This window comes from Hylobates moloch, unplaced genomic scaffold, assembly GCF_009828535.3.
Source record: "Hylobates moloch isolate HMO894 unplaced genomic scaffold, HMol_V3 SCAFFOLD_20, whole genome shotgun sequence".
In the NCBI taxonomy this organism is placed as follows: domain Eukaryota; kingdom Metazoa; phylum Chordata; class Mammalia; order Primates; family Hylobatidae; genus Hylobates; species Hylobates moloch.
Window position 1 is genome coordinate 17,740,896 of NW_026652295.1, and position 15,193 is coordinate 17,756,088.

A 15,193-nucleotide genomic window follows, 5' to 3' on the forward strand; every position below is an offset into this window, starting at 1 on the left:
ATTTCTCATCCATTTTATTTCTAGAACCCTCTTTGGGACAGATGCAGAAGCCCCCATTAAGCAATGCCCAGTTTGCCGGGTTTATATTGAACGCAACGAAGGCTGCGCTCAGATGATGTGCAAAAACTGCAAGCATACATTTTGCTGGTACTGCCTCCAGAACTTGGACGTAAGTTCCACCTAGGTTTGTTGTATGGTTTTTCCCTATACTGTGTCTGCACCACAGCCAATATCCTACAGATTTTCCTTTAAAATATTGAGGTGATTTTTGTCCTGCAAAAGGAATTTATTTTTCTTAATGAGACTTCCTAAGCCTGATACTTTAGATATCTTAAAACATCTTTTTGATGACCTTACATATGCCACCTTGATGTTACAGGCAAGCTTTTGTTTTAGGGACATTTCTTTTGGGCATTGTCTCTATTATGTAAAGGACTATTAGTGTCTTCATTTTATATTGCTGTTGTAACGAATTAGCACATATTTAGTGGCTTAAAATACCACAAACTTACTATCCCACAGTTCTTCACTTTGGAAGTCTGACATAGGTCTTGCTGGATTAAAATCAAAGTGTCAGCCAGGCTGCATTTCTTTCTGGAGGCTCTAGGGGAGAATCTGTTTTCTTGCCTTGGAGGCTGTCTGCTTTCCTTGGCTTGTGGCCTCTTCCTCCGTCTTCAAAGCCAGCAACATCAGATCTGTCACTCCCTTCTTTCTTAGTCGTTGCTCCCTCTGACCACAGCTGGGAAAGGTTCTCTGCTTAAAGGACCAATGTGATGAGATTGGGCCCATCAGGATAATGTAGGATAATCTCCTTTATCTCGGGTTCTTAATTTAATCACACTCGCAGAATCCCTCTTGTCATATAGGGTAACACATTCACAGATTCTGGAAATTAGGCCATGATATCTTTGGGAGGTAGTTATTCTGCCTACCACTATTAGGTTTTTTCTTCATTTTGAATTTAAACAAAAATGGTTCAAACCAATGGTGTCTCCTAACTCTCTTCTCTCCCTCATGCTCTCTTGAGTGCTCTCTCTCTGTCCCTCTCTCTCTTGTTCATGAGCATGCAGCAGTATTGCTACTGTTTTGACAGTGTTCCCTTCCCAGATCAAGGGGCTTGGCTTAACTTTTTCTCACCATTCATGAATCAAGTCTCAAATGGAGGTGCAGTTTTATTCAGCTCTGTGCCAAGGCTAATGGTAACTTCAGAGTTAAAACTGCGGTGCGAAGCGTTGGTGAGAAGGTCTTACTTCACTTCTGGTCTTTTAAAGTTTGGGGTAACATAAGTTGTTTATAGATAACACTCTGTTTTGGCAATTTGGATCTCTAAAATATGTCCATATCAGTGTAAGCCCTCAGTTACCATTGAGTTGCTATTCTTTTCTCAGCTCTTTGTTTTGATTGCTTGATTTGCTTTAATTCAACAAGTGATTTGTGTAGTGCTTTAGTTCAGACATGCTTAGTGAGTGAGTGTGCAGTTAGCATGTAATGTCTGCTGGCCACCACCTGCTGGATTTTTAACTGAAAACTAGATACGTTGTTTAAGATGACATGTATGAATAAGAATAATCTCCATCTTAGTGATTTAAGAAGAGGTATAAACTGGGGAGAAGAAAATGGACATTTTAGAATCTAGAAGTTCAGCAGCTCAGTTTGGAAGAAATATTTTCTATTTAAAAATTGATATATCATAGGCCCTTGAGTTACAATTATGTTTGATATTTAAGACCTAGCATGCATCTAAGTGAGTGATATTCTGGATGAAGATTTTACTGATTGTACGTTACATGCATTACAAATGAAAAACAATTTTTTTTTGTTTTCCTTCAGGTTTCACCAGAATATTAATTGGGTTCATATCCACAAGGAGGCTGAGCCCATGAAGTTCTCTTTAGGAGGCCAGAGTGTAAGGGAACAAATATGTGCACCAGATCTCCATCCTTTGGCTGAAATGTGTTTGGGGGATGGCGTTGCAAAGAACATGCTGTTCTGTCTCTTGTGCTGTTCTGGTTCTGGAGATGAAATGGTGCAGATGTTAAATGGCTGAATACACAGACTTCAAATGTTGAAGCATCTTTTTTTCTGATGACTGTTTTCTAAGATCTCATTTTCAGTTTTAGCCAGGGGCATTGGATTGTTGGTAATGATGTTTTTCTCTACGCAAGTGGAGTTCTACATCAGATGGTGGTGTGGATCTCTGTTTATAGGAAAGTTTGACAGCATGGGGCCAGGAGAGGGGTGATTGTCTAAAATGCAGCCCTGAGACCGACACCAAACAGGAATTTTGAGTGTTGTTGGAGTTGAGCTTGTTCCTGCCTTGATTCTCACCCCTGTAGTTTCAGAGGATGAGTTACGCTGAAGTATCTGCTTTAGAATCCTGTTCCTGTCCATAGCCTTAGAGACTTGAGCTGTTCAGTTATCTCTTTCCTCTCCTGTGGTTTCAATTTCCACTCTCCACTCCCTCAACATATCCATGCATTCGGCTGTGTCACAGTTAAACACGAGTAAACATTTTTCTTAAAGCCTGCATCTTTTCCTTGCTACCCCTCTATTTATCTTTCCTTTAGAAGCCAAGCTTCAAAAAAGCCTAACCACCTCTTGCTACTGACGTTACTTACCTTCCAAATACTGCAATTGCTCAGATTGCCATGTAGTCACACCTCGACTGTACCCCTTTCCCAGATTTTGAGTGATTTCTTATTGGCAGAATCCAATAGTACTTGTTCTTAGCGTACCTAGATTCTCTGCTGCATTTAACATCTTGACCACGTCCATTTCAGTGATACCACCTCTGTTGGTTTCTCTTCTACCTTTCTGGCCATATCCCAGTTCCCTTTCTAGCCTCTTCCTCTATCCAGTCTTAAATACCTGTGTTCAGCAGCCTCTTTGCTTCTCAGTTTACCCCTCTTGCTAGTTAATCTCAGTCTCTTCTATGGTTTCTTCTACCCCACGTACACTGATGCCCAATTGAGTCCCCTTTCTCCATTTGTCTAATGAACAGACCATTAGATAGATTATCTACACCTAATTTGGACCCTGAGCTAGTTTCTCTGCTGAAGTCCAAGTTTGGTTTTTTTTTTTTTTTTTTTTCAGTGTAGATCTTTGTGATGAGCTGCCTTTTGAATTGCCCTGCTTGGATGTCTCAACCATCTCTCAAGTTCAACATGTCCAAACTTATCTTCCCAACAAACTCCATCTCTATGTTGTCACTTCTCTCAATAAAGCCACTGCCTTCTTTCAACCCAACCACTTTCCCTCCTCTGTGATTGCTTCTCCTTGTTTCTCTCTAGTTACTTTCTTAATATCTTAGGACCGTAACTTCCTCTTCTCCATCCATCCTCAGTCACTGGCATTTTCTCTCTCCTGGTTTGCCATACCAGCCTTTCAGCTGCCTTGCTCCTCGTCTTCCCATTCCATTGTACCTCTGCCAGAGCTACCTTGCTAAGATAAGTAGTCAGGTCACTACTACTCTTTTTTTTTTCTTTTTTCAAATAATTAATTGAGATTCGTATTGATTATGATCTGCTTTCACTTGGTGATTTACAAAACTACCAAGATAAAGATTACCAGCTTGGAATTCCTTGAGGGGGTCACTGATATCACCAGAGAAAGACTTTGCCTTCCATTTGGTGATCTGATGTGGTCTGTATTCATTTCTCAATTTAAAACTGCATATTTACTGAAACCAATCTTTTTATTTTTCAGAATGACATTTTCCTCAGACATTATGACAAAGGGCCATGCAGGAATAAACTTGGTCACTCAAGAGCATCAGTGATGTGGAACCGAACACAGGTACCCTGACCTTATAGGGAGCGTGACATAAACCAAAATCGTGATGGCTTAAAGAGCCCACCTCTTCCCCTTCCCTCACTATTCCCTCCTGGGAGGTCCCATCCCAGCCTGGGAGCTTCTGGGGAGTGTTAGGGCAGGGCTAGGGAAAAGTAATGGGGTAACTACCTAAAGTTAACTCATGAGCACAGTCTCCTTAAGGACAAGTGGAGGAGCAGGGGCACCAGGGCTGCCAGGCAATCAATAGTGACGTGCAGAATGCAGGCAGATGGTCTTTCCTCTTGAGAAACAGTGGAATGACTTTCCTAAAGCCCTTTAAGGCATATTACCTATCAAAGGCAGTGTATTAGTCTGCTCTCACACTGCTATTAAAGACATACCTGAGACTAGGTTAGTTATTAAGGGAAAGGGGTTTAATGGACTCACAATTCTACATGGCTGGGGAGGCCTCACAATCATGGCAGAAGGCAAAGGAGGGGCAAAGTCACATCTTAAATGGCGGCAGCCAAGAGAGCTTGTGCAGGGGAACTCCCATTTATAAAACCATCAGATCTCATGAAACTTATTTACTACCACAAGAACAGTATGGGGGAAACCACCCCGATGATTCAATTATCTCCACCTGGCCCTGCCCTTGACACGTGGGGATTATTACAATTCAAGATGAGATTTGGGTGGGGACACAGCCAAACCATATCAGGCAGTGCTCTAAAACCCTGTGAGCCCCTGCTGGGGCTTAGATCCTTCTGTACATGCCATTGTGTGTTTATGTGGCAGGTTCAAAAGGAGTCATGGTTTATTTTTAATAGTGTTTTATATTTATTAAAGGCCGTGTTCCTTTGGAGGGAGTCAGTGCTAATATCCTAGTAATCATTAACATCCCTATGAGCTAGTTGAGGAAATTCAGCAGAGAGACCACCAACACCAATAATTCATGACTACACTGAGCTTGCGACAGCTTGAGTTAGCATTTGGATGGTTTCCATCCTTGATTTGGTCCTTTGTATCTCTCTGGCTTCTCTCCAATTCAGATCATTGCTGGGCACTAGCTGAAAGGTCCCAGAAATGTAACTGTTCTGTGTGCCTGAGATGATGTCTTGTTCAGGCTGCTATAACAAATGACCATAGACTGGGAGGCTTAAAGAACAGAAATTTACTGCTTATAGTTGTGGAGGCTGAGAAGTCTGAGGTTCAGGTGACAGCATGGTCGTGTCTTAGCAAGGGCTCTCTTCCTGGTTCGAAGATGGCCATTTTTTTTGCTGTGTCTTCACATGGCTTAGAGAAAGGAAGCAAGTTCTCTGGCATCTGTTCTTGTAAGAGCACCAATCCCATCATAAAGGCCCTACCCTCATAAACCAACTAACTTCTAAAGGCCTCTTCTCCAAATGCCATCACATCGGGGATTTAGGGTTTCAACATATGAGCTTCAGCGGGACACAAACATTTGGCCCACAGCAGATAGCAGATAGTATAGTTGGAAGAAGTATACATATTGAAAGACTTAATTGCTGAAATATGCTTTTCTTTGAAATTTCCAGGTGGTGGGGATTCTCGTAGGCTTGGGCATCATTGCCTTGGTTACTTCACCCTTGTTACTCCTGGCCTCCCCGTGTATAATCTGTTGTGTCTGCAAGTCCTGTCGGGGCAAGAAGAAAAAGCATGACCCATCCACAACCTAAAGATCTCTGTGTTCATACGCCCCAGATATGTGAGTTACATGAGATGGCACGTGATAAAGCCCCATTTAGTGACCTTGCCTCCTTCTCCTTGCCAACTTTGAAAGTGCCTCTGTGTCCAGACTTTGAACTTGCCTGTCAGCCTTCAGCATCAGGAAAGGCCAAGTCCTGGGTGTGAGTGTTCCTGTGTAACAAGAACTGGGCTCAACAGTCCAGCTGTGTCTATGGAGCTTTGGGGTTCCTTGAGATGAATGAATATATCATTTTATCATCCAAAGGATCTCACTGGACTGTTCAACTTCCAGCCAAATTCAAGGAGCTTGCAGGAACATTTGATATAACAAATGTGTTGTCATGGTTGGCAACATACAAGATAATCAAGAAGCCGAAGCCTGTTCTGTGTTGATTTGACTACCATGAGAAACACAGGGGAAACCTGATGAGAAGGATAAGACTGTGTGAGGAGAAATCCTCATAGGAGCTATAAAGCAGGCTGCTGATCTCAGCAGTTGATATGGTGGTTGTGCCTCTGCTGGCTACTGGGTGTGCTGTCCCCATGTTCCCACTGTGATTTGGCAGAAACACAATAGGTTTCTCCTTGTGTGATCTCAGCTTCAAGCAGGAGAAACTGCTGTGCAGAGGGAGTTGCCCCTTCCCAGTAAAAGAGTTGCAGCCTGTTAAACAATATGGTCTAATTTAGTGTCTCTCCCTTGGCAAATGTAAGTTTTCTAAGTTGGCCAACTTGTCTCTTACAGCCGGTAGCTGTGATCTACAAAATTGTTTCATATGAAATACCGGTAGAGTGGTAGAGTTTCAAAACTTTCGTCATAGATAACTGGGACCTTCCTCAGGATCTGTGTTCACACGCCCAATAGATTTGGAATCGGGCCTAAGAGTACACATGGAGGGTAAATATTAAAGTGCGTATTATGTACATCTAGCATCCATGTGACTTGCAGCCTGCCTGTAATTTCTATCCATTGAGCATGCATGGATATACCCAATAGTACACACAAAATAAATGTTTACTTAAGAGCCATTCTAGCCTTCTGTGACTGAAATGGTTTATTGTAAATCTGCCTAAAGATTTTTTGCATATTATATATGTGAATTTTGGTTGTGAGTTCATAACTTACCCAAGGGTATAGACTCATAACTCTTTTAAAACAGTACTTAGTACAATATCCTGCCATCCTTATAAAAACACTAATTGATAACCGAGTCATTTACAGGTTTTCAAACACAGAGCAGCTCCTTTCTCAGTATAATTTATTATTGCTCTTTCAGCATCTGTTAGGACAGTCTGAATACTTTCTGTTTCAAGGCACTGATAAAACAGCAACAAAAACATGTAAGAAATAAAATAGAAATGCTTTATATATTTTAGTTTAAATTTATATGTCACCTCATTGTGACTTATTTTTTCCATTATACCATTAGTCAGATTTGAATAACGAGGTTTTGAAAGGATAAAACCTTTTCTCCAATGACAGGATTATATAATTGCTATTGGCAATGTAGCCTGGTGCTTCCTGAGACCTATGCTAAATGTTACTGGAGAGTTCTTGAAGCCAGGGATACCATGTCAGGAACTATTTAGGATCTATGATATTTTCTGAGGTAACTGGGTAATAGAGTATCAAATTGCTGCTATCTCAGACCTATTGTTAAAGGATGATGCTTTGCCTGTGTAATAGGATATATCCTAAGTGGGGTTGTATATATTTCAGGAATTTTAATTCACATGTATATATTGATATCTGATGTGTGTATAGTACATTTATTGGTCATGTACATTTTAATTTACACGTTGTATAGAACATAGATGAGAACTCTGGGAAAACTTGGGAGTGGCAGCCAACCACAATCATTTTTAATCATTTATTAGAAATGTCTCAATATTGTGTCTTTTTCTTTTGAAACTCTAAACACTTCAGAAAAAAACACTCTATCAGTGTAGTTCATGTTAGTATAATTATAGATTTACATATATTTGAATAGTTAATTTGCTTTGTTTTACACATAGCCTGCTGCCTCATTATAGGTAAAAGGCATTTATAACTGCTCAGGGGATTACGGGAACTCAACTGAAACTGAATTTTTGTAACAAGAATGTTAATAGTGGCAATGTCCTCTGTTAGTAAAGTCTTTAAGCTTGGTGCCACAAAGAGTCATTAAATGGGAGCTGATTTCAAGTAACCCAAAAGGCTGTGTTATCAGAGGAAGAGGTCCCAAATTTGGAGTAAAGATGGAAGAAAATATATATGCTATTTCCTTGGCAAGTTGAAGGAATTTGCCACCTTACACAGTTTGTATCACCGAATTAGCTACTTTTTTTTTTTTTTTTTTTTTTGGCCAGGGCGATGGAGTGGGGTTGTTTGTCAAACTGATTTTCAATAATTGGATTTAATTTTTTTTAACATTGAAAAGTGCCTGAAAAATGGTAAATTCTTAAATGTGTGTGAGATTGTCAGAATCAACAAAACTAGATTGGTGAAACATATCTCTGGTACATCAAAGGACATGATGCAAACCAATCTAGAGACTGTTTATAAAGGAGACAGTTGGCAACTTTTTTTTTTTTTTTTTTTGGACCGAGTCTCCCTTTGTCACCCAGGCCAGAGTGCAGTGGCATGATCATGGTTCACTGCAACCCCTACCTCCTGGGCTCAAGCATTCCTCCCACCTTAGCCTCCTGAGCAGCTGGCACTACAGGCGCACACCACCATGCCTGGCTAAGTTTTGTATTTCTTGTAGAGATGGGGTTTCTCTGTGTTGCCCAGGCTTGTCTGAAACTCCTGGGCTCAAGCGATCCACCCACCTTGGGATCCCAAAGTGTTGGGATTACAGGTGTGTGTCACCGTGCCTGACAGCTGACAATTTTAACTGGCAACTTTGATAACAGAGGCTGCTATTTTTGTTTTAGATAATTGACCAGTGACAGAGTTTACCCTTGCCTCCTTTCTCCGTCTGCCAGCTTTGTCCTTTCTGAGTGATTCTCTTTCTGTATTAAGAGGAAGTGTGGGTCTACATAGGGATGTTTGGACGCTATGGCAAGAATCTTTTTGTGTTTGGACTATAGTCCATTTGCAATAGAAATAAATCCGTCACCAAACTGTAACCTGGATGTAATAGCCCAGCATCCAGAAATCCTATGGAATGTATTAGCACAATATCTTGCCATTGTCCCATCTAGGAAATTTTTTCTTGTTGCGAGGTAGGGAAGTGAGGAGGAAAGCCATGCCGAAGCAAATGTTAGAATCTTAGGCATCCTATTTGTTCATGCCATGGGTATTTGCTTTGGACTTGGAGTCTGTACTTTGAAAGAGGGCTTTGAAAAACAAATAATTCAGTGTGAATTTTCTTGTAGTGTGCTTCATGAAAATATTACTTATCCAGGTTTGCAAATGTACATGTTCATTTGAATGTAAATCACCATTTCTTGGAACACCACATTTTTTCTGAAAAATTATTCTGAATCTAAATATGTATTACTTTAGCCTTCCCTACACAGTACTTATAAAAAATTTTTCTTTCTGTTCATGAATGGATGCCTTTATGTGATATAGAGTCATGTGTGTATGTGTAGCTTTAAGGGCAATTTCAGAAATGCATTAGATGAATGACATTTTATAAAGCGATCACAATTGATATCTACAGGCTATTATGTCTCATGTTGATTCATGATCCAGGAAGTTTTACGTATTTAAAAAATTGCTATCGTGTTATATTTTTCCAATTTTTGGAGAAGAAAATAGCTGTTTAGGCTCTCTAGCCACAATAAATGTGAGCAGGAAATCAAGTGTGTTAACCTTTGTTGTGCTGCACAATTCTAGGCATGTTCAGTTTTATCCTCTAAGAACCAACCAAGTCACTATTAAATCCTAGGTTCTGAATTTACAAAATGTACCAGAATTTGCAATACCACCTATGGAAATAACTCTTGGCTACTTCTTAAAAGAAATGGGGTCAGGTGTGGTAGCTCACGCCTGTAATCCCAGCACTTTGGGAGGCCAAGGTGGGCGGAGTTAGAGACCAGCCTGGCCAACATGGTAAAACCCCGTCTCTACTAAAAACACAAAAAAATTAGAACCCTAATTTTTTTGTCTCTACCAAAAATACAAAAAAAAATTAGCTGGGCGTGGTGGCACATGCCTGTACTCCCAGCTACTTGGGAGGCTGAGGCAGGAGAATTGCTTGAACCTGGGAGGTGGAGGTTATGGTAAGCCAAGATTGTGCCATTGCACTCCAGCCTGGGCAGCAAGAGCGAAACTCAGTCTCAAAAAAACAAAAAAAGGGCGGGGCGGTGGGGGTAGGGGGGCAAGTGTAATGCCTTTGTTACACACTTTCTTCTTTGTAGGTGTGATAGTTTACACTGCCAGTGCATAGAAATTGATCATTACCCAGAGAAATAACCAATAATACAGATCTTTGATCATTCTAATAAAAAATGCTGCCAAGGATCAAAGCCATTTGTTCTGTACAATGAAGGTTGGACTAAATGCTAAGGTCAGTTCTAACCTTTCAAAAGTCTGCTAGAGGAATGTGTTTCCTTGTTACGATTTTTTAAGAAAGGATTTAGAGTGTTAAAGTCATTTCCATTTGAATTAGTATTCAAGGCAGGCCTTAAGTTGGGTGCCAAAGATTACTTAACAACTAGAGCTTGTGTTTCCACAAAACCGAAAGCTCACTCTCCTGTACTGGTGTTGAAACCTTTTTGTTGAAGGCTAGATGCTTCTAAAATGGTACCTGCATACAAAGGTTTACAATTGACGTACAATTCAAATTTCATTTTCTAATCATTCAGTTTTGAGGAAACCAATAAGATCATTTAAAAATACTTTTGGGTTATGGTTTCTTAATTTTCTTAATCATCTCCTAGAATGTCAACATTATTTCATTTCGAAAGTGTGCTTATTGTTTGCTAAACTTGAATTTGCATTCCCAAAGAAATATTGAATGAACCATTTCATATAACAGTGATTTTAATCAGTGCCCTAACCAGCAAACTCATTGCAATGTAAATTATCAATCTGGTGATTTGGAGGAGAATAATAATTAGGTTTTTCTGTAATTCAATTATTTTCATTTGTTAGATAATAAATCTAGTTTTCTTTAGACCCTAAAGATAATGCCCAACTCTATGAGAAAAAGGAAAGGAATCTGCTTAAATGAGTTAATAGCAATTGTAATGTTTTATTTGTATATTTTTATGTAAACTAAAGAACTTTTGAGAACAATCCTTTGAGATAAATGGAGCAGATTAGATCCATTTTATGAAGAAAGCAATGTTTTGTATTCATGTCTTGCTTAGGGTCATACTGATGAGTGACAGCCAGGAAAAGAATGCACTACGACTTGAAGGTTCTGTAATGCTCTTTCATTAGTAATTTCAAGTCATTCACTCCCAAATCTGTAAGTCCTAAGAGAACATAGTGCCCTCTCATTTATCTGCATCAGTACAGATGTATGTAAGAACATATTTCAAATCATCACTTAGAGGCTGTGTTTTGGTGGGTACCCCTGAGATCCCCTGACCTCACTCCTTGAGGTTTGGCTAGAGAAGGACAGGAGATGGAAGGTAATTAGAAAAATAACAAGGTGGTCTGCATTTGACTTGCTAATATTGGAAGCAGAATTATAGCTGAATCTATATACTTACCCCAAATGCCCAAGTGCTTGCCTCTCCCCTACCTACAAAGTACATTCTCACAAGTTCCTTTTGATATTTACAATCAAGACTCAAAGGGACTGTTAACTCAGATCTAACTCCTTTCTTATTAACATTACCAACTTGTACTCAAATGTGTATTTGTAGCCTACCATTAAATCAATTGGCAGTTTCCAAAGCTAGAAAGGGGACTCCAAGTAATGAACCTAATTTCTCATACATAAAGAAGTCCTTTCAATTCCATTTTGTGCCTTTATGATTTTCGATTTTTATCAGTGCTATGTTTGCCCTCAGTTTTGCTTTTTTTTAGATGTTAAATCTGGAATTCAGGCTTTCAATGAGAAGGAAATTAAGTCAAATGCATTTTATCTTGTAGTTCCTTAAGGACCTGACATGATTCAAGAAGATGTATTTTCTTTTGTGGGGAGTGGAGGGTTGGTTATCTGAACACATTCAGATAAAATGAACATGAAGGTGTTTTTGAGGTAAGTTGTGGGACTTCTGATTATTGATCAGCCTCGACTTATGTTTTGAAGACAAGCCAATTCATTTTAAAACAAGTTCAGAAACCCACATACCACCCTGCGTGGTGTGTCCTGAATTCCAGCCTGGCCCTGGGACTTTGGCACCACAAGGGCATGTGAACAGGGTGCTGGGAGACGGCTGGCAAACCTGGTGCCACCCTGGCCACAGAACAAGTGTGCAGCGTCCTCTGTTCTCCTGGCCTTCTGCCAATCCAGGTGGTGTGGGGTTGCAGGCAGACGCCCAGCTGGCAATAAGATGGCTTCAGTTCTTTGCCTGGCTGTGCTCTTGGCTGGTGGTATGGTCTGGGGCCAGCCCTTTATTGTATAGTGTCATTTCATCCCTATCTCAGGTCAGGCTTAGGTGGATCGAGTAAAATCCCGAATGTCAAAGTGCTTCTGAGTGTTGGTTGTTAGGGAGGTGTGAGGAGAGCGAGCCACTGAGTTAGGTGTGCTTGCAGCTGTAAGTGTAGTTGATCAGTGGTTTGTTTGTTTGTTTGTTTTGAGACAGTCTCACTGTCGCCCAGGCTGGAGTGCAGTGGTGCTATCTCTACTCACTGCAAACTCTGCCTCCTGGGTTCCAGCAATTCTCCTGCCTCATCATCCCGAGTAGCTGGGACTACAGGCATGTGCCACCACGCCCAGCTAATTTTTGTATTTTTAGTAGAGACAGAGTTTCACCATGTTGGCCAGGCTGGTCTTGAACTGCTGGCCCCAAGTGATTCATCTGCCTCGGCCTCCCAAAATGCTCAAATTACAGACACGAGCCACTGCGCCTGGCCGAGTCGATCAGTTTTTAGCCAGACATTGTTCTGAGAGGAGAAGAGGGGGCAAAGTTGGGGCAGGAGGAGGGTAGTCCTGAAATACATTTCAAGCTTGTCTGTGTTGAGAGAAGTATGACCCCCTCCTTAAATGTATTTTCTTTTTAGGTTTTAAAAAAAAAAACCTATGTCATTGTTTAAAAAATATTTCACAAAATAGTTATCTAAGTTTATGCTTCATTAAAATAAGGGGAATATGTGGAGAGAAATGCAGAATTTATATCAACACATTGATTTTGGGGGGAAGGTTTATGGTAAAAACTTAGTATTTACATAATGCCTTATAGTATGCAGTTTCCTTTTGCTCTTCATACTACTCTAGAAAGTAGATACTACTATTCACACCCCCCACCCGCAATGTACAGATGGGAGATGAGACTCAGGGGTTAGAAGACATGGTGCAGGTCGTACAGCAGATGAGTGGCAAAGCTAGAACTTGAACCCACATCTTGTATGAACTAACTCAGGACCTCTTAGCATTATTTTAATTCTTAAGAGCATCTAAAAACAACACATTTATTCAGTTTCTGTAGATCAGAGGTCTGACGTGATGTGGCTGGGTTCTCTGCTTGAAGTTTCACTGGGCTAAAAATCAAGGTGTTGGCCAGGTGCAGTGGCTCATGCCTGTAATCCCAGCACTTTGGGAGGCTGAGGTTGGTGGATCACGAGGTCGAGATTGAGACTATCCTGGCCAACATAGTGAAACCTTGTCTCTACTAAAAATACAAAAATTAGCCGGGTGTGGTGGTGGGCACCTGTAGTCCAGCTACTCAAGAGGCTGAGGCAGGAGAATCGCTTGAACCCAGGAGGTGGAGGTTGCAGTGAGCTGAGATTGTGCCATTGCACTCCAGCCTGGCCACAAAGTGAGACTCTGTCTCAAAAAAAAAAAAAAAAAAAAAATCAAAGTGTTGGATGGGGCTGTGTTCTCCTCTGAGGGGAGGCTCAGAGTCCTATTCCAGGCTCTCTGGGTGTTGGCAGAATTCAGTTCCTTCTCACACCTTCCACGTGGCGCCCTCCATCTTCAAGCTTGCAACAGCTCATTGTGTCTTTCTCATACTTCAAATCTCTTTGGCTTCCTTTCTGACACATCTCTGGCTTCCATTTTACATTTTAAGTGGCTATGAGAGTATGTATATTTGTCATTTTCAAAAGGAAATTTAGCTTTTTAAAATCTGTTCTGTTTCCCAGCCCCATGAAGGCAAAGAGTTTTCACAGGTAATAGAATCTGCTTGAAGACATCACAAACTTGGGGAAGAGTTAGCAAAATCTAACTTCTACCTGGGAACTGTTGACTTACCGTTGGAATTGGGTCTAGTATAGCCAAGGAGATCAGTAATTCTGCTTCTGGCTAGTGTCCTTGGGAGGTCCATTTGGTCTATATGTGGGACAGATTTTCTTAAATGGACTCAGAAGAAAACCTGATCTGAGCTTTCTAAATCTTCAGAAGATTCAGGATTGGATTGAATCTTGTTTTGGATTCAGGAAGGACAACTCTTTTAAGAGCTGGCTTAAAGTACAGGATGGTGTTTCCATTCAAGTCAGACCAATAAAGTAGATGGATCTGAGTTAAGCAGTCACTGCCTGTTGTTGAGAGACGTGCAACAAAAGTCAAGGTCATTGCCTCTTCCCCTCTCCCACCCCCCCAGTGCAGCAATACAGACCCTGGGCAGATGCTGTAGATGTTTTAAACTAGCATAGTCATGCTTTTGACTAGAAATGAAAGACTAGAGGGAAGTTTGATAGCTCTCCTAGTCTCTTGTGGACAAGTTACAATTTCTCTTGGCTTCAGTTGCCTCATCTAGAAAATTAGGAAGTAATTGTTTCTAGGTTCAGTACAAACCTAATATTTTGACTAAGATGAAAAAAAACTCTAGCCCCCTCTGTGAGCTCTATATGCATGACAGTAGTTAGCTCAAGAGAAATTCTCCTTCTTAGACAAAGTAATCCTCAGAAGCAGCTTCCAGATGCTGTTATGGATAATGCCAGAAGCATATGAAATATATTGCCAATTTACTTAAAATGAGCAAATTCAAAGAGTAATGGTTGAACCTCATGGTTTGTCTACAGCTCTTGGTGGCTAAAAAGACCTATAATCAAAGTTGCTTGGGGAATTTCTAGGGACATGTTTCTTCTAGTACCTATACAAAAAATATCAGGACCTCACTCTCCTTATTTGAAGCACACCATGGATTATTATGAGTGTGTTAGTCTAAGTGGCTTGTTATTTTTTGTTTTCAGTATACATTGTATTTTCTGCGAATTGAGTTAAATTCAAGGTACATATATTGATAGCATATAGGATAGTATATATAAGCATGTATATTTGTGTGAATGAGAAGATAAATAGGCACATCGACTTTGGTGCAAAATTTTTATTCAGTCTTTAATGAATTCGATTTTCAAAAGTAGAACACAAAACTACCTGTGAATTTTGAAAACAGTAAATTAAGAAATAAGTTAATAAAAAACAAGTTAATTAAATATTCAAAGAATGCTTTAAAAGTTTTAAGAGTGGTCATACTAAAACTCAGTCCTCATATTTACATCTGGTATCACAAGTGTATCATCGCCAAGGAAGTAAAACTAGAACTTGAGGTGGGGTGCGGTGGCTCACGCCTCTAATCCCAGCACTTTGGGAGGCCGAGGTGGGCAGATCACTAGGTCAGGAGATTGAGACCATCCTGGCTAACACGGTGAAACCTCGTCTCTACT

General features: G+C 40.4%; 1 protein-coding gene across 1 annotated transcript in view; it reads left to right on the forward strand.

Annotated features, from left to right (window-relative positions):
• Positions 1-9,507, forward strand: part of RNF144B (ring finger protein 144B) — an 82,455-nt gene extending 72,948 nt beyond the window's left edge. Inside the window, exons 6-8 of the mRNA XM_032140538.2 lie at positions 25-169; positions 3,706-3,795; positions 5,331-9,507. Of these exons, the coding sequence (XP_031996429.1) occupies positions 25-169; positions 3,706-3,795; positions 5,331-5,471 (376 nt within the window). The 3' untranslated portion in view covers positions 5,472-9,507. The remainder of the gene's footprint in view (positions 1-24; positions 170-3,705; positions 3,796-5,330) is intronic.
• The last annotated feature ends 5,686 nt before the right edge of the window (positions 9,508-15,193 follow it).